At 47.0% G+C, this 25,584-nt stretch overlaps 1 protein-coding gene across 4 annotated transcripts in view; it reads right to left on the bottom strand.

Annotated features, from left to right (window-relative positions):
* Kirrel3 (kirre like nephrin family adhesion molecule 3) overlaps positions 1–25,584 on the bottom strand; it is a 584,241-nt gene that overhangs the window by 102,121 nt on the left and 456,536 nt on the right. For all 4 annotated transcript variants that reach the window (XM_008834600.2, XM_008834586.2, XM_008834590.2 and 1 more), the window contains exon 4: positions 5,814–5,963. In XM_008834600.2, the coding sequence (XP_008832822.1) occupies positions 5,814–5,963 (150 nt within the window). The remainder of the gene's footprint in view (positions 1–5,813; positions 5,964–25,584) is intronic.

Genomic DNA, 25,584 nt, shown 5'->3' with positions numbered 1-25,584 from the left:
CTCCTCCCTTTTGCTTAGTTAAGATCTGTTTAGAAGAGGAGCTTGGGGCCTGACACCTGGCCTGGATAGAATGACCTCAGGTGGCCTTCTGATGACTGATATCTGGAAAACTTTACTGCATAATAAGACAAGCTTTGTTCTGGGCAGCTCCCCACTCCATTCCTTCCCTACCTTTCAGGGTTATTCTCCCTCAGAAGCCCCAAACCATGTTTCTTTTTAACATTTTTATTATATTTCATTTATTTATTTGTGTGTAGGTACGTGTGTGTGTGTGTGTGTGTGTGTGTGTGTGTGTGTGATGAGTATGCACGCACCCATGTGTCATGCAAGTGGACATAAGAGAACAGCTTGTGGGCATCAGTTCTCTCCTTCTGCCATGTGGGTCCCAGAGAACAAACTCAGATCATCAGGTTTGGTGGCAGGTGCCTTCACCATCTCACTGGTCCCTTTGTTTCCTTCTATAGATCAATGTGTTGTCAAAGCCCTAACTCTCACTGGTGGCACATGCCTTTAATCCCAGCACTTAGAAGGCAGAGGCAAGGCTGATCACTGTGAGACAGAGGCCAGCCTGGGATGGTCTACATAGTTAGTTCCAGGCCAGTTGGGGCTACATAGTCTCAAAACCACAACAATCCAGAAAACAAACAACAAAAAGCCCCAACCCTAAAGCTTTATTGAGTCTCTTAATTTATGTTTCTGCACATTAATAAACGTGTATGCTTTTCTGCCCCTGTCTATTGCTAGTTTATTTCATGGGCTAAAATGATTGGAACTTCAGAGAGAAAAGAGAACATACAATGCTTTCCTTCCCAGCTCAGGGGAGCTGGAGTGATGGGGTGGCCACTGCTGACAGGCAGGCACAGCAGTGGGATTCCCTGACTGGCACCTGCTCTGGACTTTGTTCTGTGTAAAGGAGCATAAAAACAAAAGCAAGAGTGTCCCAGGGTGTGTGTGCGTGTGTGCGTGTGTGTGTGTATGTGTGTATATATGTATATGTCTCTGTGTGTATGTATGTGTGCATGTTTGTACTTATGTGTGTGTTTATGTATGTCTCTGTGTATATATATCTCTGTGCATATATGTGTATCTGTATGTCTGTGTATCTGTATGTCATGTCTGAGTATGTGTCTACAAGGATTCTGTTGGTTATAAGTTTAGGAAAATGGGAGCAGTGTTACAGATGAAAGTACAAGACAGTAAGTGTGGGCAGATCCAGCTGGGGTGTAGCTCTGGGAAGTACTGTGCTCAGCAGTGTGCTTTACTAAGGAGAAGAGAGAGGTAGAGATTGGGATTAAGATAGATTAGATGAGAGAGAGAGAGAGGAGAGAGAGAATCAGGCTGAGATTCGCAAAGACAAAGACAGAGATAAAAGGAAGGAAAGAGGAAAGAGAAATACTTGGAAAGGATTGGAAAGGATCAAGAGCAACTTTGGGGGATAGTTTTATCCCAGAATGGACAGGAAATGGGAATTTGGACCCACATTGCAGGTGTCTGGGACTGCTGGGCACTGAGAACCATGGCAGCCCATTTCTAGCCATTCCTATCTCCCACCCCCAAACCCCAGGGTCTGATTAAGCACTTAGGAGGCACTCAGGACACTTAGGAATTTGGGGTCCTATATGTACACGCTGGTGATGAATAATAGATAAATAAAAGTTTGAGGATGATGAATCATTCAGCAGCTGCCTGCTGCAGGGCAGGATGGATGTGAATACTGACTGCAGTCATAGTACAGGCTAGCCGCTGCTCTTGCTAAGACCTTGGGCTCTAAGCCTCTTAGTTTGTCCTAGTGGGGCTACCCTTCTATCGCTTCTCCTGAGTACCAACCCCACTACATCTGCATCCTTTGCACCACGGGTTCATAAACAAATCCCTTCTTTCCTCTCTGCCCTGGTTCCCCTCTCTCCTTGGAAGCCCACTTTTGTTCCCACCACCCTCTGGCAGTCCCATGGGGGTCATCTTCCTGGGACCTTCACCATGACACATAGACATATTTGGCCTTTTAAAGAGGAGACAAGGGCTTAAGAAAGGGAGGGAGGGAGGGAAAGAGAGAAGAAGAGAGAGCATAAGGGAGGGAAGAGAAACAGGTGGACAGAGAAACATACAAATACCCTTTTCAGATATCTTTCAGTCTCTTGGTATGGGTTATACATGTTCACTAACTAGCTCCCAAGGACAGCCCTAGCACCCACAAACAACATTAACAAGTGAAGACTTCAAAATATTCTTAACTATCTGGGGTGTCTATCAAGGGTCTGGGCTGCTGCAGAGGGTAGTGAGGTCCCTGTTATTGGCAGTATTCAAGTACAGGTTGGATGGTCACCACTCTGGGATGCTGCACAGGTAAATTCTACACTGAATAGAAGGTGAGCATTAGGCCTTTCCACCTGTATAAGCTAAAGGTGGATAAAGATGGGGTAGCGCTCCCTGGGGGGGTGACTGTACCAGGGACTACCACTGCTTATCTCTGGTGAATGAAGTGGGCAGCTGTGGTTCTCTAAAAGGCCTCCCAGCATGCTCTATGGGCCCTTCCTGTGCAGCTGAGCCCTTCATTGCCACATCGTCCTCACCACGACACCCAAGGTCCCTGCCCTCCACAGCTGAACAGGGGTGATCAGAAATTCTCCCAAGGATTGGCTGTACCTGGGAGCGCTGTCTGTGCCATTTTCCACCTTACTGTCTTCTGATGGGTAAGGGGAGGGAGCCAAGGCAGGTGAAGCTGGGTTCCCCACTGCCACTGCCCTGTGCAGCTGGCCACCACCCGGCCTCCAGTCCAGCCCCTGGATCCCACTGATCTGCAATTAGTCCCGTCCCCTGCAGGCATCTTGGCTGAAACTGGCATTTTTTTGTTGTCTTGCAAGCCATCAACAGCAGGATTTCGCTCTCATGAGCTGCTGAAAACATCAGTGATGGGTTTGTTTGTATTTGCCTAATTAGGCAGCGAGCTGCGATGCTATCCCACAGATTGGCAGCATCTCTGGAAAACACACACAGGAGCATAGCTTCTGAGGAACTTCTATCTCCTTCCATGGTATCATTGCTTTCTGTTCCCAAAGGAGTCAAAGTTACTTGGAGTCTGGATTCTAGTCATTGCAGAGATTCAAATGCCAGTTAAGCTCTCCCTTGCCCTGTTACCTTGGCTGGGTTACCTTAATGCTGTTGTGTCTCAGCATCTTTACCAGTAAAATGGGGACAGTGCTAGTATCTCGTAGGGGAAGATTGAAATAGGATAATCTACCAGATGCCTGTTTGACTGTGAGTAGTCTAGAAATGCTATTTTTTGGAGGCTGGAGAGATGACTCAGTGGTTAAGAGCACTGGCTGCTCTTGCAGAGTACCCAGCGCCCACATGGTAGCTAACAACTGTCCATAACTTCAGTTCCAGAGGATTTGATGCCGTCTTCTGGCCTCCATGGGCACTGAATGCATGCAGTGCACTTACATGCAGGCATACACATAAAATATAAATAAATAAATAAATAAATAAATAAATAAATAGAAATGTTGTTTTTTTGAGACAGGGTCTCACTCTGTAGCTCAGGCTGGTTTTGAACTTGTGTTAGTCCTCCTGTACCAGTCTCCTCAGTGTTGGAATTACAGGTGTCATTCACGCCCACTTCTCTACATGCTAATTAAATACAAAGGGCTGCAGAGATGGTTCAGTGGGTAAACACATCCTACACCACACACACACACACACACACACACACACACACACACCCCTCCACATTCACCACACATCATACACCCCCACTATGTACAAGTGGCAGTGGGGTAGAGTGGAGGTGTCCACATTTGGAAGGGAGCAGACAGGGTAAGTATGCCAGTCTTCCAGGCTAGCAGTCAGAGATTCCATGTATTGGGATTGGTTATATAATTGAGTCAGTTGCTTCCTCAACTGTTACTCTGTTCACCTTTTAAATAAAGGAGAGAAAATCTTTTTCTCCCTCTGGGCAATCGTAGATTTATGAGACAATGTCTGAGAAGTACTGGATTTCTTAGGAGAAAAATGGTCTATCTGCAACCGAGACTGTATTGACAAATATTTTCTTTCTGTTATTTCAGCCTTGGTGACGAGAAGGACAGTAAGGTGAGGGTCTCATTGCTTGTACAATGAATGGGGTGACACAACATGGCTACAACGGAAGAGGACAGGGCTGCAGCAGGAGGAGGTTTGGCAAATGCTGGGCCTGTTTCTGTGTAGGTAAACTTTCACATATTAAACCCTTGCTGAATCCAGTTCATATTCTGTTCTGTTCCCTTCCATATCGGGCAGGTGAGTGGTATTTATTGATCCTATCATTATTGTCAGGATGGTATTTTTGGAACAAATGATGAAACACAGGGCAGATATTTCTCAGGGTTTAGAGCTTATCGGCTCTGCAGTGAGTGGGACCAGGACCTGCCTTCCTTAGTGATTGGGTGAGGTTGGAGAGGAAGCCGGCCCAGGACATCAGATCTACTTTTCTTTATTACTGTGAAGCCCCAGATCCTGTATCACAGAAAACCAGGTATGCAATGGCATGCCAGAGATGCAATTATCTATACTGTGATGACCACTGTATGATCTTTCCTGAGTGACCTGGAGCCTCCATGAGGCCTTGACGAAAGCCCTACCCATGACCAAATGCTGAAAACAACTGACTGGTCTGGGCACAGAGCTGTCTCGAGCATAGGCAAGTCTCATTTGGGAAGGTTGTAGTGTTTGCCCATCTCTCTAGGGTAAGGAAGTTGAGCATCTCTGAAATGGGCTGGATCCCATAAAACTTAAACTTTATGGTGGCGTAGTATATTTTGGAGATATTCCTGGGTATTTTATCCATACTCAGCTGGGTTGCAACATTCAAGCCCTGTGACTACTATTGACCATTGCTATGTTTCAACATATATTTTTGGCAAGACATAACTCACATTTTAAAATATTAATTTCCCAGCCATGGTGTTGCTGAGAATGCTTTGATTTTGATTTTCCTGCAGCTGCTTACATGCTACCTCCCAGTTGCATACATATTTCTCACCCATCCTCCAACCCCAGCCATTCCCAGAGGACTGGGAGGGGGGCAACACCCAGATTTCTCCTGAATTTCTCTGAGCATATCCAGCCTAGCATATCTACCCATCCCAGGGCAGAGTAGTGACAGAACAGAAACATGACCCAAGGGTGGGTGTATTCTTTATGTCCTGGAGAAATGGTGGATTGGCAAGGTGTTTGGATGAGCTTCCAGGGGAGCTATGCAAAATAGTCACCGAATGATAGAGCTGGGTACCAAATATGGAGTTGACATGCCAGTCACCAGCAGCTCTGGGAGAGTTCCCCATGGTGCAGCTTGCCTGGGTGGCTGAACGAGATTGGCAGTTAATGTAAATCCTGTCTTTTCATCCCATCATGAACCCTAAGGGAAGCAGGTTTCCTCGTGACTTTTCAGTTTGCTTGGCTCTCTCTTTGTTTGGGAAGCCAGATCATGCCTTGATAAATGGGGGTTCATTTTGGGTTAAGAAATAGGAAGCACTCGATATCTGGAAATCAGACTTTATGGGAATCGTATTGGCTTCAGTATCTATTCTTCAGGGTAACACAGTGCTAGGTTTAGGGTCAACCACAAGAATGGTGGCTTGCTACTCATAGCCAGAGGCCCCTGGGCTCCTAGGGATCTAGACCCAGGGCTTGCCTTTCTGGAAAGGTACAGAGCTGGCTGGGAGTTTGAGCCTCAAACACCACTGGAGATAGAAGATGGGGTTCTCCAGCAGAGCAGATAGGGGCAGTGTGGAAATCAGGCCTTTTGTAAGGTCGAGGGGGTATGTGAAAGTACTCACTTGAGAGGTCTCTGCCTACACCCAGAGCCAAGCCGTCTTTGATCCACAGGACGAAGCCATCGTATTCAGGGATGGCACATAGCAGCGTCGCTGGCTGTCCAGACACCACTACCTGGTCCTGGGGTTGCTGGCTGAAGGAGTAGACTTGGCCTGGGGAGGGAGAAGCACAGGGTCAGTAGAGGCAGCAGCACCTAGATGACTCCTCCCACATTCTGGAAGCAAAGTTAGACTGTCCTGAGATCCAGCCTCCTGTCTTGTCCCCAGATTTTGGGGCTGGCCCTGGACTCTAGTCCCTCTGCTTACCCATCCTCATCACTGATTTTAGGGACAAGCCTCACTCCTCTTCTCCTTGAGGGAATCCTGCCTAACTTCACTTGTTCAGGGAGTGATTGGTTCTAGTTCACCCTGAGAATCTAGGAAATCAGTGCTAGGGTGCAGTGGCAGGAGCTGCAGGCCGTGTCTCTCCACATCCTCCATGTCCCTTCCTTTTCTGCCATTGGCCCTGCAGAGCCTCCCTCTTGGAAATCACCCAGGAGCCCATGTCCCCTACCCGTACGTCAAAACAAGATGCCACAACCATCCTAGCTAAAGTTTCATATTTTATTAGTTGGACACCTTGCTGCACATGTGAGATGCTGGGCTCTGTGCTGAGGTTTCAAACATCAACTCCTGAATCCTTTCATTCGCACAGCCTAACCATAGCAGGCACCGTCTCTACAGGGAGATGAGGAGGCTAAAGGCAACTGGATCTGAGTTGGCTCAGTACTTCTGATGCTGGGTGAGTTGCCTGGGGGTACTGTGCTAACAACACCCTCCAGATAATCAGCAAACAGCTCTGCAGGGCTGGGAACTGAGGTCATTGTGGCTCTCCACAGCAGCATGAGGGCTGTGAATATGCCTCATTCTGGCTCTGAAGGATGTCTCATTTGCTGAGCTGGGCTGTGTATAGCTCCCAAAGCCTGGTCCTGGGGAGAGTCACTGAAGAAAGGAGATGACAGGGACTGTGTTCCAGGGAGGCCCAGTTAAGTGGACAGCAAGGCACTGACATTCGCTGAAGATCTGAGATAACTGCAATTAGTGTTTTCTGTACCCCCGTCCTCTTAACCCTCTATGCTTCAGGTCAGAAAAAAAATCACCACTTTATAAAAAAGAAACCAGGATCAGAGGTGCAGAGGAATTTGCCCAAAGCCACACAGCTAATGCAGTGGAACTGGGCTTAAGAGTCCACCTAAGTTCTGTGCCCCATTTTTCCCCCACCTCCAGCCCTGCAGACGCAGATGTTCAATGGAGGGAAAGGAGCCCATCTAGCTAGCTGTTCCACAGCTTTCCTACCACAGTACCACCGTACCACAGAGAGCCTCGAGTTGAGCTGTTCTCCTCCCACAAGGCCCAGCTCTGGGCATAGGGAGAACTGGGGTGTGGGGGAGGGTATGGGGCCCTCAGGACAGGTCTCTGTTTCACAGCCTGCTAAGATCTTTCTGGCCTCTTTTAGGAGTCTCATTAAAAATCAAATTGGCCTGGAATTGGGGAGTAACACCTTTTATTCTGATTTAAGCTTTACAAATTAGATTTCATAGGACATTTTAATCAGCTCTAGGTGATTTTTTTTTTCTTATTCTTTCTCTTCAAGTTTTCTGTTGTAATTAGACTGTTTCTGGCACCAAAATAAGAGAAGGCAGGAAGACATAAGGAGAGGAGCAAGGGGGAGGAGCCAGAGAGGGAGGAAGGAGAGACGAGGGAGAGGGAGGGAAGAGGAGAGAGAGCAGGGGACAAGAAAGAGAAAGAAGAGGGAGAGCAGAGGAGGGGAAGGGAGGGGGAGGAGGTAAAGGGGAGGAGGAAGGACGAAGAGGAGGGAGAGTGGGGGAGGAGGGAGAAGAGGGAGGAGGAGGAGGGAGAAGAGGGAGGAAGAGGAGGAAGAAGAGGAGGGAGAACCGGGGAGGGCACCTTTCCTAGGTCTCTTCTCCTTTCTCCAGTGGCGATTGCACAGCTCATCTTTTATCTCGGAATCTTTCTTGCAAGGACAGTGTCAAGGCAGCTGCGGTAGCTGCCAAAGACTGTGTGATCAGAGAGAATTATCGGGTTGTCAGCTGGGAGCTGAAGAGGCTGTAATGAGAAAGCCCTAAAGGAGGTGGTGCTTGGGCCTCCAAATGTCCCTTATTAGGAGTTTCAGCAGGAGGTGACTGTCCATTTGCTCCACTCCATCCTGATTTTGCTTGGTGGAAGGAGCAAGAGGCATTGGTGAGAATCCTGGGGAGCTGGGGTGTGGAGGCATCCCTCGGGGCAAGGGTGAGTCCTAGATGGCTTCCATGGAAACCAGGTCAGATGGATGGAGGGAAGGCTTGGGAAGACAGGTCAGAAACTCTGGGGAGGTGGATTCTGAGCACTCTGGAGGGTGTTTCAGACTGAGGAGTTGAGGCAGTCACAAGATTCCCCCAATAACACCGGGCAGAGGGTAGAGCAGGAGAGGCCAGAATAGGGTGAGTCTCCCAGTGGGAGGTTCAGATGCAGTTCTGACAGGGTTTTCTGTGGAAAGCATGTTTCTAGGAGGAGATGGTTGCCTAGGTCTCAAAATCATCCAAAGGATGTGAGTTGTAAGTTATTTGGGGGAGAATTATGGGAGCTGAGTACCCTGACAGTTTTTTTTTCAGTCCAGTTTCAATTATTTCACATTATATTTAGGTCACCAAAAGCACTTTATTTTCCTCTCAATATCAGGAGTGGATACTCCTTATGAGTTACTGGTCAGGGAGGAGGCCCTCCAGACAACAGAGGCCATTGCCATTGCTCTTGGTTGCCCACCAGAAGGTAAAACACTATTGTCGAAGATACAATACACTTTGGTTGCAGGAATCAAGCTGGGACTGTGCTGAAAACTTCCTCCCTGCAAGTTAGCTTTCATAGTGCAAGAAAGTGCTATGCAGGCTGCTGGGGGAGAAGAGGTGTCAATAGTCTGAGCCAATGGTGAACCCTGTACACTATAATACTGACTTGCCAGGCAAGATGTGCCCAGTCATGCAACAGTGGCATGATTGCTATGGGTGCAACCAACCACCTTCTGCTTGGATTTGAGGCCTCCTCCACAGGAGGGAATCCATGTATGGTACTGTAAACTCGGTCTATGGCTAAGGAGGTCACAGGCCTAGTGAGGAAACCTATCACTGCTGTTCTGCTAAATGGACATGACATCAAACTGCCTTTTGAATATTTATGTATATACTCATGGATTAGTGCTGCTTTCAACCTTGGCCAGAGAAGCTTCTTTCTGCAGTGGGTAGCGCTTAACGCAGAAACTCATAGCTGGTCAAAGTGCTGAGAATAAGTAATTGTTGAGTGCTCAGTCCTGTTATATATATATATATATATAATATTTAATATAAATAAATATATTAACATATATGTATATATTATAGTTAATATAAACAAATATATTAACACATATATAAATGTATCCCTCTAAGGATCAGGAAACATCTTGGAAGAGGGGGTGAAAAGAACATAAGATCTGGAGGATGGGGAGGAGCTCTGTAAAATGCTGTCTTCTGGGCATGACATGGCCATTGCACTCGTGAACTCACTGCAGCTATGGTTATTTGCACAAGAGTGGCACAGGTCAAGCTAACGAGATCAGTCAGCATTTCAGCAGGCAGTACTAACTGGCCTCAGAATCAAGATGTTTTAAAAAGAAATGCATTTGTTAATTTCTCTCATGTTTGGGTCAGATCTTGAGGCCTTTCTGGCCAGGGCTCCTGGAACCTCATTGTGCAAATCATGGGTGGGGTCATTTCCAGAGAATGCACCTCCCCTTGCCTTGCTCCCTTTTTTCTTGACCCATTTTCTTTGTACCCCAGAGAAATGGTGACTTCTCTCAGCAACCCCACCTGTCATTCAAGGCTTGGATCTTTTCCCAGGTACCATTGACACACCTCTGTTAGGCATGCCTGTGTCCTACTGGGTGAGCTCCAAACAAAAAGAAAGACCCTGTTTTAAAAACTAAGATGGCTAGCACTTGAGGAATCACACTGAATGTTGACCTCTGCCCTTCACAAACACCTGCACACATTACATGCATACACACACACATACACACACACGCACACATGCACGCACACACACACACACACACACACACACACACTGTGCTTGTGTGCTTTTAGCTTACCTACTTTAGTTTGTTTCCTGAGGTCTGTGATCACTGCGGGAAAATTGCTTTTGCGTTATAAAGATCTCTGCTACCAAGAGGATCTTTATCTTCCTTCTCCTTTCTCTCCATTTCCTTATTTGCCCTCCTTTTCATCTTCAGTGTGTCAAATGTTTTGTTGATAAAAGAAATACCTCACACAAACTTCTTTTTAAAATTTAAAAAAATTTATTATATTTATTTATTTTTTTTGTGTGTATGTGTGTATTGCCTGCATGTAGGTAAGTGCACCTGTGTCGTGCAATGCCCGCGGAGGTCAGAAGAGGCTGTTGGATCCCCTGGGACTGGAGTTACGGACAGTTGTTAGCTGCCATGTGGGTGCTGGGATTCAAACCAGGGTCTTCTGCAAGAACAACCAGTGTTCTTAACAGCTGAGTCATCTCTCCAGGCCCCCACACAAGCTTCTTAACAGCAGGAAAGATATGGCTCACAGTTTCAAGGGTTTCAGTGCATGGCTTCATGTACTTGGGCAGAACATCCTGGCAGTGGCAGTGTGTGGTGGAGAGATGCTCACTTCTTGGTGGCCAGGAAATAGAAGTGAGAGAATGTCCATACCAACCAACTTCCTTCTTCCTCTTCCACTGCATTTTGCCCCTCAGCCAATGGGATAGTGCCACTCATATTTGGGGTAGATCTTCCTTTCTTAATCTTCTCAGTGAACTCCCTCACAGATACTCTCAGAGGTGCTTTACTGACCTCCCAGGAGCTTCTGAATTTAATCAAATTGACAATCAAGATCAATCACTGCAGTCAGTTTCTCTAAACTTTATTGAGCACTTACTATGTGTTCCATGCTGGAGGAATAAAAATGAAGATCCACAGCGAACCTCCTTAGGGACAGAGACACTGTAGTCTTCTTTGTCAGTGCCTGGCATAGCACATGAGCATTAAATGTCCCTTTGTTAAATACTTGTAGCTTGCCCACTCTGGTTTGTTGCCTGAGATCTGTGGTCACTGTAGGAAAGTTGCTTTTGCATTATAAACCACTGACCAGGCAGATGTTATGCTGAGCACACCACACAGAGGGAGAAAGGTGAGCTACAAAGGGGAAGGGCCAGAGCCTTAAGGAATTAGGCTTCATAGGAGAGAAAACCACTGAGTTATTCATGTGCAATCTGCTGGAATAGTTTAGGTCTCTGAATGTACACATCAGCTCTGTGATGCATGTTGACCATCACTATCATATTTTAGAGATGAACTGAGTATTGTAGTGTGGATCTTAAACATCCTCAGAAGGCCCCTGTGTTAAAGACTTGGTCACCAGCACAGTGCTATTGGGGGTGAAACCTTTGAGAGGTGGGGCCATCTCCCAAGCCTGGGGGTATGCTCTTGAGGGGAATTGTGGGAGCCCAGTTTCCTCTCTCTCTTGTTTCTCAGTGTGACATGAACAGTTTTTTTCTGCCACCTGCTCCCTATGGGACCCAGAGGCAGTGGGTTCACTTGACCACATCCTGGAGCCTCCAAAATTTTGAGCCAAAACACCCCTTTTGATATACTCAGGCATTTGCCATGGTGTCATAGCCGATGAGCACACAGATGCTCACATGCACACAGAAATGAAGGGACTTGCCCAAGTTCACACAGTTAGCCCAGATGAACGTCAAACCAAGAATTTCTGCAGCCCTGTTTTCTCACCACTATCCTGTGAGGCTATAGAACTAAGAAACTGGAACTTGGATTTCAGCTCTCGGTCCAGTACTCACCCCACCAACCAGATCACCTAAGGTTCAGGGGGCCTTTGGATTGGAGGTGATTCCTTGGTGTTTCCCTGACTTTATGTTGCTTCCTTCCATGTCGCATGCACATGTGGATGTACTTGGGGGCAGACACAGTGGCCTTCAGGCCTCACTCCTTCCCAGCCACACGTTCTTCTACTTCTATTCCTTATTAGTCATTTCAGTTTTTTATTTATTTATTTATTTTTTGTGACATGGTGGTCTTGCTTTATAGCCCATATTACTCTGGACCTTTCAATCCTCCTGCATCTGCCTCCTGAATGCTGGAATAGCAGGCGTATGTCATCAGCCAGTACCCCTTCAGGTGTTGAACAAATTCTTCTCATTCTTATAAAATGTTGAAAAACCTTTGGTTTGCTATTTTGAAGAGGATTTCTCCTGCTACCATGGGGCTGAAACACTAGCTGAGGAAGCCCACGTCCAAACCTTTGTGGCTCTTGGCCCTCTGTCCCCCTCTATCTAGCTTGTCCCTTCTCCCCTTCCTTCAGCACTGTGCTACCTCTCTGGATCATCTTGCTCTCTGCACAGGCCCAGGAGCTGTTCTGGTATTAAGGTCACCTGGGAGCTCTGGAGAGGCACGCCTGCCTATCCTCTAAAGGCCCCAGAGTCCCTGGTGCTGTGATCTGTGTGCAGAGCATAGAGGAAGATGGCCAGTCCCTAGGCCCATGCTGGCTGGGATCCTCCCATGCTGGGTTCAGAGGAGCCATGGTACTTCTCAGTCTTTGCTGTCCACAAACTGTCAGTTCCAAGTGCTTTGGGGGACACATTCTCATATTCCAGTGTCCCACATCTGCTGCCCAATCCTAGGCAAAGGCCTTTGCTCTGTGGTTGCCTGGTAGTGGAAATAGGCACATGGATCTGGGCACTGACCTAGGGACTGGCCACTGGCACAGCAGAGGTGGAGTCCCTGTGTACACTCTGCCCCGAGCCTGGCTGAGAGCAGAGGCCATACTGTGACCCCTGCTACTGCAACCTGCCCCCTTTCACACAAGCTCGGTGCTCAGCTGGGAGGCACAAGGATATGCTTGTTCCCTTTTTCTCACTCTTAGACTGGGCACTTTGGCCTGGCCTTTGCCAGGCAGTTTGGCTAAAGGGAGGTAGCCATTGCTTTTAGAGCCTTGAACAGAAAGTCCTGGTTGCCTGGAGTGTGTGCCCCTGCTGCTATGAGCCTAGCATCTGCAGACGCATGTGCATGCTCATGGCTGTACGTGGAGGCAGCCAGCTGAGATCCTGCTTACCCCTGCGTCGATGCTCAGGGCCTCAGGACCTCTGATGGGATTTACTGAGAAAACCTGGATGGCCACATTAGAGTATAAAGGGTTACATGATCATCCCACAGAGAAGTCATACAAAGTTTTTCTGGGGTTTAAGAGCACTCTGCTTCAAGGTGGCTTGGTGGTACTGGTGCTTCATGTGCAAGCCTAATGACCTAAGTTCCATGCACAGAACCCACATTAAGAGTGGAAGAGAGAAATCAACTCCACAAGCTTGACCTCCAACCCTCACAAGTGTACCATTGCATGCATGCACCAATTCTCATACACATATCACACACATCATACACACACAATAACAATAAAAAAAATAAAAGTGAAAGGCCTGCTTCAAGATGGGAATTGGGAGTACAGAGAACTTCCTGGCAGGGATTGTGATGGGGGATGTGAAGGAGGAGGAACTCATTCTGGGGCAGGAAGAACTATAGTAAAGGCATGCAGAATGAGCTCTTCTCAGCTACAGCCCAGAGTACCTGACCATTGTCACCTGCCAGGTTCAGAGTCCTGGACAGTAGAAGGGACACAGGGGCAATCTGGTCCAGAAGGGGCTCTATCCTGTCACTACTTGTGTGATTAGGGCAAGTTCCTTACCCTCTCTGAGGTAAAGCTGCCTTGAGGATGCCAGGCCTCATGTATAAATCATCCTGCATGCACAGTGTTCCATAGAGGGTTCTTTTCATTGCCATTCACGCATCTCTTCTGAGTCCAGGACTATATAAGCTAGCACCCGAGCAGCTCATGTCATGAGAAGTCTTGGAGCCAAGAATGGACCTCTTACCTATCTGAAGTTGGACCCTGTCAGAAACCTGTTTCCCCATCAGCTGTGCAGATAGAGATGGGACCTGGGGTTCTCCCAGCTTTCCCAGAGCACCTCCTCCCAGCCAGCTTTGGGGGCTCCCAAGGCACCAGATCAGCTGTGCAGAAAGGGTTATAATGTGAACATCTGTTCTCATTAGTGACCATTTGGAGGAAGCTTAAGAGTACTCATACCTGAGATATTTATCAGCAGCTTTCTCCTAGCCCAGAATGCACAGCAAATGGCCTCTTATGAGATTAAAGAAAGCAAAGGGAGGAAGAGGAGAAGGAGCCTTCTCTGTGGTTCCCTAACAGCATTAGAACAGTGCTGGGCAGTGAAAAGGAAGGGACATGGCAGGTGGCATCGCTCTTACCTTCTGCTGTTGATCTGCCGCTCAGCACAGGGCCAACTCCCAAGCAGAATGCCATGTTGTGACCCCTGCAGATTGGGGTTGTGGGAATGCACTAGCTTACTGGTTGACATCTAAGAAGTACAATATTTATGGAGGATCTATGGGGGTGCCAAGGACTGTGCCAGCCCTAGGGCTTGAGGTTGGGGCAGGAGCTTTCTTAGCTGGGTAGAGGGGCTAACGTGTTTTCTGTTGGCCAAGGGCTTAGAGCCTGGAGGAAGCTGAGGTGTGTGCCAGGAGCTGGGATAAGAGGCTATACAGAATTAGTGTCCATAGTGAGGTATAACCAAAGTCCTAAGGAGAGAGTCCCAGGGGGCTGGCTTTGGAAGTGGGACGCAAGGACAAACCAGATGAGGGTAGGGAGGGGATGTCCCCTGGAGTGGGAATTACCTAAGCAAAGTGTGGTCAGAATGTGGTCAGGGAGTGAATGCCTTGAGGCCATACCATCTAGGCTTGCTCTCCCGTATCTCCCCTACAGCTGGGAAATCTCCCTTGGGAAAATTGTTTGGAATCTTTGGGCCTCAGTGTCTATACTGGAGCAGCAACTTTTAGGGTTGTTTGAGAGAAGAGAACAGGTCATTGGATGTAAAGTACACGGAGTCTTTCCTCATTTTTGTAATGACAGCTGTCACTCTCATTTTGAAGTGGTGCACGGAGTATGTGTGTAAGGAAGTGATCAGGATGACACTAAGCCAGAAGAGCATGAGGAAGTAAAAATAGGAGAGGGGGTTAACTGTACCAGCCCTCAAATGCATGCTAAGACAGCTGTGCTTAATGAGAAACTATCAAAGGTTTGGGACCCATTTTTCAGACCTCAGTTTTAGAAAATCACAGGGTAATGGTGAGGAGGATGGATGGAGGAGGATAATCTGAAGACAGGAAGACCTATCAGGAAGATTTTGCTGTCATAAGGGTTCAGCTAAAGCTTTATCGGTAAAAAGAAGAAAATGGGTTTAGGAGCCACTTGAAGGTAGGATTGATAGCATTTGGTGGGGGATGAAGGAGATGAAGACTGCCACTGTGGATGATGGTGGAGCCTCTTGCTGTCTCCAAGGAAGCTGATCTGTGATGAGGCAGTCTAGTGTCACGTGTGTTGATGGGAAGGGTTCTGAATCACTCAGGGAAAGTGGGATGAGTGCAGTTGGATCCATGAGTCTGGAACTGAGAAGAATGACTTACATTTATTGAGCACTCACTCTGGGTCAGGCTGTGTGTGTGTGTGTGTGTGTGTGTGTATGTGTGTGTTTCCACAGGAAGCCAGAGGCTGACATCAGATATCTTTCTCAATTATTCTCCACTTTATTTTTTGAAACAGAATCGCTCACTGGGACCTGGGGCTTGCTAAGCAGGCTAGGCTGACTTGGTCAGTGAGCCTGGGGATCTTCCCGTCTCCACCTCCACTGCACTAGGATTACAAGCACACACCACCAGGCTTGGCTTTTTACATGGGTGCTGGGGATCAGGTTCTCATGATTGCTAGTCAAACACTTTACCAACTAAGCTATCTCCCTAAGCCCCTCATTTTCTGTTTTTAAAAAAATTATTTTTAGGGGTTGAAGAGATGGCTTAGCAGTTAAGAGCACTGGCTGCTCTTGCAGAAGATTGGGTTTCAAATCCCAGTACCCACTGGCTAAGAACCGTCCATAATGCAAGTTCCAGGGGATCTGAAGCCCTCTTCTGTCCTCTTCAGACAGTGCACAGCACTTATATACATGCAGGCAATCAATACATTCATACACAGGGATTGTGACATAAAATAAATCCAAATTTATCAAAAAATTATTTTTAGTGACTATATAAAATAACAGGTTTCATTTATTCATCTGCAGATCATCTTCAACCCCCCCAATTATTCCCTAGTCTCCATTCTTCTTCCACTAGTCCCCCTTCTTCCTCTGAATAGTCTCCCCTCTACTTTCATGTCTTATATATTTGGAGTTGATCTGAGAATTAATCTCCAAATATGAAAGCATATATACACACATACACATGTGTGCGTATGTGTGTGTGTGTGTATGAGAGAGAGAGAGAGACAGAGAGAGAGAGAGAGACAGAGAGAGAGAGAGACTAAGTGGGCCAAGGTTAACTGAGTCTGGAGTGTCTAAATCAGCTGTCAGGAATTGGGTTTTTAACTTTGGTTGAGGTTTACATAAACTTTGAGCTCTGTTGTGGTAGACAGAGGTCATCTACCCCCATTTCCTTGGGAGAAAGATGGAAAAGCAGGGAGAACCAGGCAGGGAGGAGACAGGGCCTTTCCCCCATCATTCCTTTCTCCAGGCTATGACTGAGACAGAGACTCAAAAGTGCTTTCAGCCCCAGCATTGCTACTTGCAGCCATTGGTAACTTGATCCTGATACATAAGTGAGGAGAAGCTTGCCAATGCCATAAACGTTCCAGAAACTGCTTGAGGATCTTGTTTGGGTGTACATAGGCATGCTAACCACTCTTCCTAGGGCTGGCTGAGGGGGAAGAAGTTTGGGGTTCATTCCTCTTCCACTCTCATTCCTTGTGGGAGCTGGGGCAGCTCAGGCAACCTGTGAATCTGTCAGCCTCACACTTCTGTCCTCAGGACACAGTCTGCCAAGGTTGTCCTGGACAGTGTGGGTCTTTAATGAAGAGCAATTGGGCTAGCCGAGGCAGGGTGAGTCTAAAGTCACAATAAATCCTGTGCCTGCTGATTATCAGCATTGCAGCCCCAGTTAGAACCTGTCCTGTACTAATTAGTGGCAGGAGAGGGCCTTCTCCATCGATCCAGCTGAGGCCTGGGTGTCAGGAAGATGCTGATAAGTCCTGTGGCAGATGTGGCTCCTCTGTGCCTGTGAAGGAACCCATCCATCTCTGCTCGAGGTCACCCGGAAGGGACGAGGACAGTCAGAGTGGTGTGGGTCTGTGGTGGAAGCCAGAGATGCTAAAGGGAGACACTCCAGCCATGAAACAGGGCCCTGGATGGTGCCCAGGCCCATTGCTGCTCAACCATGGGACTCAGGCTGTGTTCTTCCTCTGTCTGGGACTCAGCTTCTTATGACCTTGGGTACAGGATATGCTCTTAACAAGTCATCAAGTATGGAAGGGTGGAGAGCAGGAGGGAAGTGGTGCTGAAGAGCAAAGATAGGGCTATGTTTGCACTCCAGAGGGAGATGTAAGCCTCAGGCATAGGCAGAGAACACATCCACAGTCACTTCTTACAGACCATTGGCTTGGGTATCACTGAGTTAGGCTGTACTATGAATTGGCCTACCCCATGATGACCAGCATCTTTTGATATCTTTATAAAAGCCACAGGAGGGGCATGTGAAGCTGTGTCCTTGCTCTGAGCACTTCTTAACTATGTGCCACTGCATTTGACTCTCCAAGGGATCATCTATAAGGTACCTTTCCCCAAACCTGATGTCTAAGTTCTAATCTACTCAAACCTATACTTTGGTAAACCTTAAAGGTGAAAATAAAACCCAGGTGCCAGAAAGAGTAAACCCTCAAGGACTCTTGGTCTGTTTCTAGAAGATCTATGGCCTAAACATGACTTTTTAAAAATCAGATGCTTTAAAATAATCATTTTATGCTGTGGTAGGCTTTGCCAATCAGAACAGTTCTAAAGCCTTCATGTGCATAAGAATTACCAATGGAATCAGCAGAAATATAGCTTTCTGGACCCCAGTGCAGAAAGGTTGAAATGGTAGTTTTGCCTGGGGCAGAGGAACCCACATCTAGAAGCTTCCAGTGGTTTGGGAACCATAGCTGAGGATCATCCATGTATACAAAAAGCAATGGATCCAGGGTATACATGCATTCTAGTTTGGTCTCTCAAGGTCGCTGTGTCCTTGACAATCTACTGTCTTCCTGAATGTGCTTTTCCCTTCAAATTCATAAAGAAGGCACTGTTCAAAGTCAGCAGTTTTCACAGCTTTTAAAAGTTTATGTAATCTTCCTGTCAATGAAATGACACATGGAATGAACACCAATGCATAAGGCGGGTGGATGCTGAAGTAGAGCTGGAAGACCAAGTCCTGCCCTTGGCTCCTGTCGTGGATTGCAGGGTATCTGTGTGCTCATGGATCTGGGAGATCTGATCCAGTTTAGATGATCTGCAGGGGCTCCATGAAGGGCAGCTTGGCTACATCTCACTGACAGTTTCAAATGGAAGCCCAACAACCTGGAATACTGTGTGACTGAGGCAGCTGGCCTTAAGTACAAAGTGTTTTTGTTCCTCTGCACTAACCCTACATTGAGAGCCACAGATTAAACCTGGCACTTGTAGAGGAAACTTCTTGAACTGTTCCCAACTGGAAGTAAACCGTCCCAGTGTGATGTTCTGAGGTTCTCTTCTCTGTGAGATTAAAGATAATCAATTAAAATTTAAATTATAATTTATTTGGTGTGTGTGTGTGTGTGTGCATGCTTGCACTCTCATGTGGAAGTCAGAGGATGGCAGAGTCAGTAGTCTCCTTTTGCCATGTGAATCTTGAGGATCAAGATAGTCAGACTTGACAGCAAGTGCCTGAGTCACTGAGTCATCTCACTGGCCTCTAAATACTATCAACTATTATCCTTGTTAAGGAGAGGAGCAAGGGTGTGAATAATTCAAATGAAGGAAAATCTGAGCTAATGAATGATCCCAAGTAATATTTATTTTAATACTGGAATGCATTTTGTTATCCTTGCTTGAATATGTATGTGTTTGTTCTGGGAATTTTAAATACTTGAATCCCCTCCTCCCCACACAACTTAAGGATGGGGCTGCCTCTGTTTCTCCTAGTCAGTTGGGTGGAGAGCATCACTTCTATACTGGTCTAAAGCTAATGTCTGCCATACTCTTCCTCCCTCCTGTCATCTCTCTGGCTCACACCTTCCCTAGGAGAGACTGGGGATATTAACTGATTTTCCCTTCAAAGGACTTTCGTTCCTTTTGGGACTCATGCAAATAAGAAGCTGTGAAATGCTAGTGGAGGACTTCATTCAGCAATCTTCATGATAGAATTTGCCAGGAATGGGGACAATTTGCCAACAGATAATTGAGAGCTGACTATATATGTGTCCTAATTAAAAAAGTGATTCCTTTCACTGCCCTGGGAACCTGGGCCCTGTCTTCTGGCCGGTTTGGGATATTAGCCACAACTAACTCTCGTATATGCTTTATGCTTCACAGAGCGTTTCAATACATTATCTTACTTAATCCATCCTCTCAGTACTCCATAGAGAGGGGTTGATCGCCAGCTCTCATGTAGACTTGAGTGGCTAAGGCTCAGTGCCAACTGTCCTGCTGTAGTTATGCCACACAGTTCAGTCTTCTTTCTCCTCACTGACTCTTTTGTCACCACTAAATAGACACCCTGACATGGACTTTCATTATTTGTTTCAGCCCAAGAAGGCATCAGCAAAAAACCAAAACCAAACCAAACCAAACCAAATCAAAACAACAACCAAAGTGACCTTGCAATGGCTGCCATTATCTTTCAAAGGTTTGAGGTAGACATGTACATAGAGGAGAGGTTCTGACTAGAACTCTTTAAAAAAGAGAGTACATGTGCAGACTTCTGCAATGTTCTTTCTTTCCAGGAGGCTCAGGCTGGGTCATTGAGCCTTGGCATCCCAGAAGACAGTCTGGCTATCTGGAGACACAATGGGCAGGGACAGAGCTCCTGAGATGCAAGAGTAGCCCCAACTCCACAGCAATCTTGAGAAATAGAGAGAGCCTTTCCCATTTTATGGATGAGGAACTGGGAGCTCAGAGAGGATAAGTAGCCAGTCCAAGGTCACTGGTGGGTAGTGGATCTAGGCTTTGAATCCTTGAATTCTAATGCTGGTCTTTGTAACACTACTGAGTCATCAGAGGGTGTTTGGTCCCTGGACTTCCTCTTTAGAAGGCAGAGACTGAGTACAGTGCCTTCTAACTACCTCAACTGTGCTCTAAGAACGGATGTGATGGTGATGGGACATCTGCTTCATGCTCTCCATACACTGCCCCTGACTTCTTTTAGATCAGGGCAATATTCCCATGTGCCCTTGTGGCTGAGTTCTATGAATATTAGTTTAGGATGAAGATTCTGTGTACATAGGCTAGAGGATGGTCATAAAAAACTGTGTGTGTGTGTATGGGTGTGTATGTGTGTGCCTTTCTCTCTCTCTCTCTCTCTCTCTCTCTCTCTCTCTTTCTCTCTCTGTGTGTGTGTGTGTGTGTATGTGTGTGTATAAATCCAGAGGTCAACCTCAGATGTCATCCACCTTGGTTTTTGAGACAGAGTCTCTTGCTGGCCTGGAGGTCTCACTGGCCAGAGAGCCCCAGCAATCTACCTGCCTTTACCTCCCTAGTGCTTGAATTATAAACATGTGCTACCATGCTTGGCTTTTTGACAAGTGTTCTAGAGATCAAACTCTGGTTCTCATGCTTGTATCACAATCACTTTACTTACTAAGCTATCTCCACACCCTTTAGTTGTTTTGAGATAGGATCTCATTATGCAGCCCAGGCTGAACGCATGATCTGTCTGCCTCAGTCTTCTGAGTGCTGCGGTTATAGGCATACTTCACTCTGTCTGGCCTGGGATGATGACTTTCACTCCCTCCTTGGCACATCTTCAGATATGGAAGTTCATCTGCAACAGCTTTCAGCTTGGCCGTGGGCTTGGTGACTAATGATTTCCATTCTCTGCACTGCTGGAGCAGTGGGCCTTTGCAACAGTCAACTGCAGTGCTGAGCAGCTTATTTGTTGTGAGATAACCCAGGGAGGGATGGCTGGCACCTGGCTGAGCCCTTGTGCTGGGGCACAGGATCCAGGGCAGTGGGCGGCTGCCATCTTGGGAGAGTGGTCCACGTATGCCTGCCTCTCAGGACATCTCTATTTCTGAGCTGGAGGGCCCTTGGAGATGCTGACAGTGCCTCTATAGGAGGTACTCATGACTTTACTGGAGAGAAGTGGATCTAAGAGCAGCTTAGAAGCCTCCTCCCCTAAATGCAACAATATTTGGTAACATTTGGAGTCTTGGGGAGAGAATTCATGTCTGTAATTAGTTACTGTATATCACCATGAGTACTCTGCTCAGGATTTACTGGGTAAATACCATTTAACTGCACAATAACTACAGGTCCTTGCTGCTTATTGGGTAATTTACTAAGGCTGGGAGAATGGGGCAGGAGGGATGCTGAATAGGAGGTATTGTAACCCCTTGAATCAAACTTTATGAGTTCAGGTTTGGCAGGGAGGAGGCTGCTTGTCGCCAGCTCTCCTTGCTTTGTTTTGCAGAGTTGGCAGCAGAATGCTTCCTTCCTTTTTATTCATTGCAGAGGGACAGGTCCGGGTCTGGGCTGTGGGGCTGCCCAGGGCCACCTAGGGTTACAGAGGGGTCTTTTGATCAAGGGGGTCTTTGGCTGGAGTCTGCTGCAGAAACCCAGGATATGTATCCAGCCTGTCACTGACTCCCTCCTCGGGGGCCCCTTTCTGTATGTAGGCCAGTGATGAGGAAGGCAGGGAGCCGTCCTTGGCTAGCAGCATCAACATAGTATCAGTTCTCTCCTCTCACAAATGTGTGTGCTGCTTGGGAAGCAGCCATCCCCGGACCTTGGACAGTGTTCCTGGCCTTAATCTGCTGGAGCAAAGTCTTTGTTTGGCTATGAACTGTCTAAACTCCTGTAACCTACTTAGGCCACAGAGAGGGGAAGAGACACAATAATGAAAAACTCAATGTGCAACATTGCCTTACGCAATCTAATAAATTACTTGGTAGCCGGCTGCCAGCTCAGACTAAGCCCAATATTGCCTGCAGTAATTATTTGGATCAAATGCAGTTTATCTGCTTCATATTTGTGCTTTTGTGCTCAGTGGTAACTTATAAATGTCACTGTGGTGTTTATTTGTTATAATGAAACTTAATGGCATTGGAAGCTAGGAGCAGAGCTGGTGGGGCGGCAGGTTTAAAATAATCTCTTCATCTCTGGAGAAGGAATGAGCCAAGATAACACGAAAGTGCTCCATAGAGAAGAGGTTTGCAGAGGAACTGTTTCCTCATACTGTGTGGTGAATGGCAGGGAACCAGGAGCTCTGAGTTGGCATCAAGGGACACTGGCTCTGCCTCTGGGGACATCCATTAGGATGGGGAGGACTTGGCTATGGTTAACCTAGCATGCTTCCATCTGTCCCTTCTGTCTTCTGAAGACTTTTCAGCTATGGGAAGTGTTCAGTTTTCACACAACTCATGGCTGCCTCAGTGAGTGATACTCATTGCCTAGGATCTTGGGAAGCTGAGGACTTGAATCGGGATAGAAATAAAAGTCCCAAATGGTTGTGTGGTGGAGGATGGAGCCAAGGGGAGGCCTGAAAGAAGAGGAGGAGGGGAAGAGGGAGCACAAAAGGTGGAGATTCTGAAGCCCCTGCGGAGGGGACAGCAGGACTGGTGGCAGGAAGCATAGGCACATACTGATCAAAGAAGAGCTGGCAGGGTCCGTGGGAAGACAACCCTGCAGAAGCCTCACAGAAAGGGGCAGAGGGTTTAGTATAGAGCTCGGAGTTTTTGGCTGATCTAGCACTGGGCTCTGCTGCTGAATGGCTTTGGACAAGTGTTAGTTCTCTTTCCTCATGTGGACAATGGGAGTCAGGCTAGATCCCTCTTAGGACTGCTGATCATTAAACAAGCTGATATATTTATTTAAGTGTCAAAACAAAGGAAATAAATATTTTTAGAAACCAGTCCTATTCTTTACTAGGAATGTAACGTAACCTTGACCTTGATTTCTCTTGACCTATGTTTTCTCATCTGCAAAATGGGTGTATTCACATTACCAGCTCTCTTTTCTGCATGCATTTGTCATAAGGATAAGATACACATAATGGCTAGTGAAAACCTATGGCTGAGGAGTCTTAGGGCCAAAGAGCACACTTAATATCTTTGTTTAGCTAAACTGTCATGGCACCAAGCTGCTTCCCTAAATGTTTGTTTTATCCATAGACATATGCTAATCCCAGCCTTAATCAGAGAAGCTCCTCTTTGCGATGAATGGTAGTGATTTCAGGGGTGGATGGCTGCTTAAGGTGCTGAGAATAAGTGCTCAGCCCCAAACAGGACATTATACCATCCTCTCCAAGGTTCAGGGTTCATCATAGAAAAGAAAGTGAAAGGAATGTAAAACCAGGAATATAGGGACAGTTGTGAACAACAGTGTTTTGGGCATGACACAGCCAATGCAATGAGTCATGAGCTCACAGTAGCCATGGCTGCCTACAATGGACCTACACAAGACTGGGCAATAGTCAATCATGGGTCTGGGAGGGGTTCATGGGCCCTAACCCTCCTTTCTAAACTACTGGCTACCGATGGAGTCTGGGGGAAAGGCAGTCATTATCTTCAGTTGTATACCCACTGAGGAGCCCACCAGACTCCAATGAATAGTTCCAAACCCATGGTCACACAGATGATCCTGGCTAAAGTTGGTGGGTCTCCAAAACCAAACAACCCCCAAAACAAAAAGCCATGAATGTGGGAAAGGGACTTGTAGGAAGGAGGAAGGTAATAGGGATGTATAGGAGTTTAGAGAGGGAGGAACTTATAGTAATCAGAATACATTTTATACATGTATGAAATTGTCAAAGAAAAAGTTGAGTGAAAGTTAAAAAGTGGGGATATGGCTGGGTATGACAGCACCAGACTTAGGAGGCAGAGGCAGGCAGATCTCTGTGAGATCACCTGGTCTACATTGTGAGTTCCAGGTCATATGGCTCTAGAGGAAGATCCTGTCTCAAAAAATGGGGAAGGGGGTAGCAGTTGTGAAGTGTGGGGTAGTGCATGACATAGGTATATAAAAGTAGCTCTCCCCCCCCCTCCTTTTATCCCACATCTTCATGTAGGGGTTATTACCGCTCCCTTCTCCTTGTTTCTTGAAGTTCCCTGGCATCTTGCAGTTGGAGCTAGAGATTTTCCCCAGGTCTGTATACACCCTCTGTACACCTCTTTGGCTCTCCCACCCTCCCTTCTGCTCCATCACTAGACAGTCATCTCTCACTGGAATCCAATCTCTGAGAGAAGTTGCAGGCACTGTTGGATCTCCTTAAACCCCCAGGCTGGACCATTTCAGAATCTGTGGAACAGCTTCCAATTGCCAGTACCTGACCATGATGCTGTTGGGGACACTCAGGCTGTGCTCACACAAAGCAGGCTGGCATTGGTGAGATCTCACACCCCAACCCCTTGTGTATGTGTGCTCCAAGAGCCACTCCTTGAGTTGAGCAAACTCCCTGACTTTGAGCTACCTTTCTACAGCATTTCCCAGAGTTCCCATGGATCTAGGTTCTAGTTATCCGCAGTAATAACAGGTTGGGTGACACCCTGTGCTGCCTCCACTCTCCCATGTCAGTTCCTTACAGTCCCTCTGATACCCTCTGCACCTGTAGATGAATGATCACATTCATCCTTGCTTAGACTTAGACATTAAAGGGTGTGCCACTCAAGTAACTGGGAGAGATAAAGGGCATTCCTGCATATCTCCCACAGCATCTAGCAGAACACACAGTTGGCACCTGATAAATCCCAGAATCAAACAGTAATGAACCATCAGAGCAGACCTGGGTGCACCCCTGTCAGTGTGGTGAGAACAGCAGGCTGGCCAGAGTGGCAGTCTAAGTGACAGATGGGAAGCCTGCCCCCTTCTAGGTCTGGGGGCATCTATAGCCACACCCTCACTTGTGCATCCACCCTACCTGATTCTGGGTAACACCTTGGCAGGTATAGAGAAGCCATGGCCTGGTGTCCTTCCTCAATGAAAGGAGAATGGCTTGTGCAGTGTTTTGAGATCTTTTCATGAATAATGGCTGAGAAGTGCCACTCTTTACTACTAAGAACGGTGGTTATTCGTAGTCCATTTGACTCTGAGGTGGGGACTATTACATTGCTCTATTTATCCCACTCTCGGTATGCAGTTACTGAAACTGTCACCATGTCCTATATTCCATAGGCCATTATGTGCATTTCAAACCATTATATAAATGGACTTGATTTTGGTACTTCTGAATGTCATTAAACTCCTCCCATACCAGTAACAACACCGTTTCCATAGAAACAAATACATTTTAAAAAGGAAGGCACAGGGAAGAAGCAGATGGAGTAGAGGGGGAAAACATGGTCACCCAATTGCTGCTTCCAGAGTGCCGGGCCAGTGCTGTGACATGACCACTCTGTGAAGGTGGGGAAAGCTCCTTCAGGTTTTTATTGACTTTCCTTCAATAAAGTCCTGAGTAATTCACCTCAGCCCAAACCTATTCATTCCAGCACACAGCCCTGAAAACTTTATGGCACTATAGGTCATTAGGCGCCTCATTTATTCCCACTTCTCTGTGCCTTCTCCAGGCTCTGGGGAAGGGGCCTAGAGTGAGGAT

Source organism: Nannospalax galili, unplaced genomic scaffold, assembly GCF_000622305.1.
Source record: "Nannospalax galili isolate Female #2095 unplaced genomic scaffold, S.galili_v1.0 scaffold690, whole genome shotgun sequence".
Lineage (NCBI taxonomy): Eukaryota > Metazoa > Chordata > Mammalia > Rodentia > Spalacidae > Nannospalax > Nannospalax galili.
Note: the sequence above shows the minus strand (reverse complement) of the source record. Positions and strands in the feature narration are given on the sequence as shown.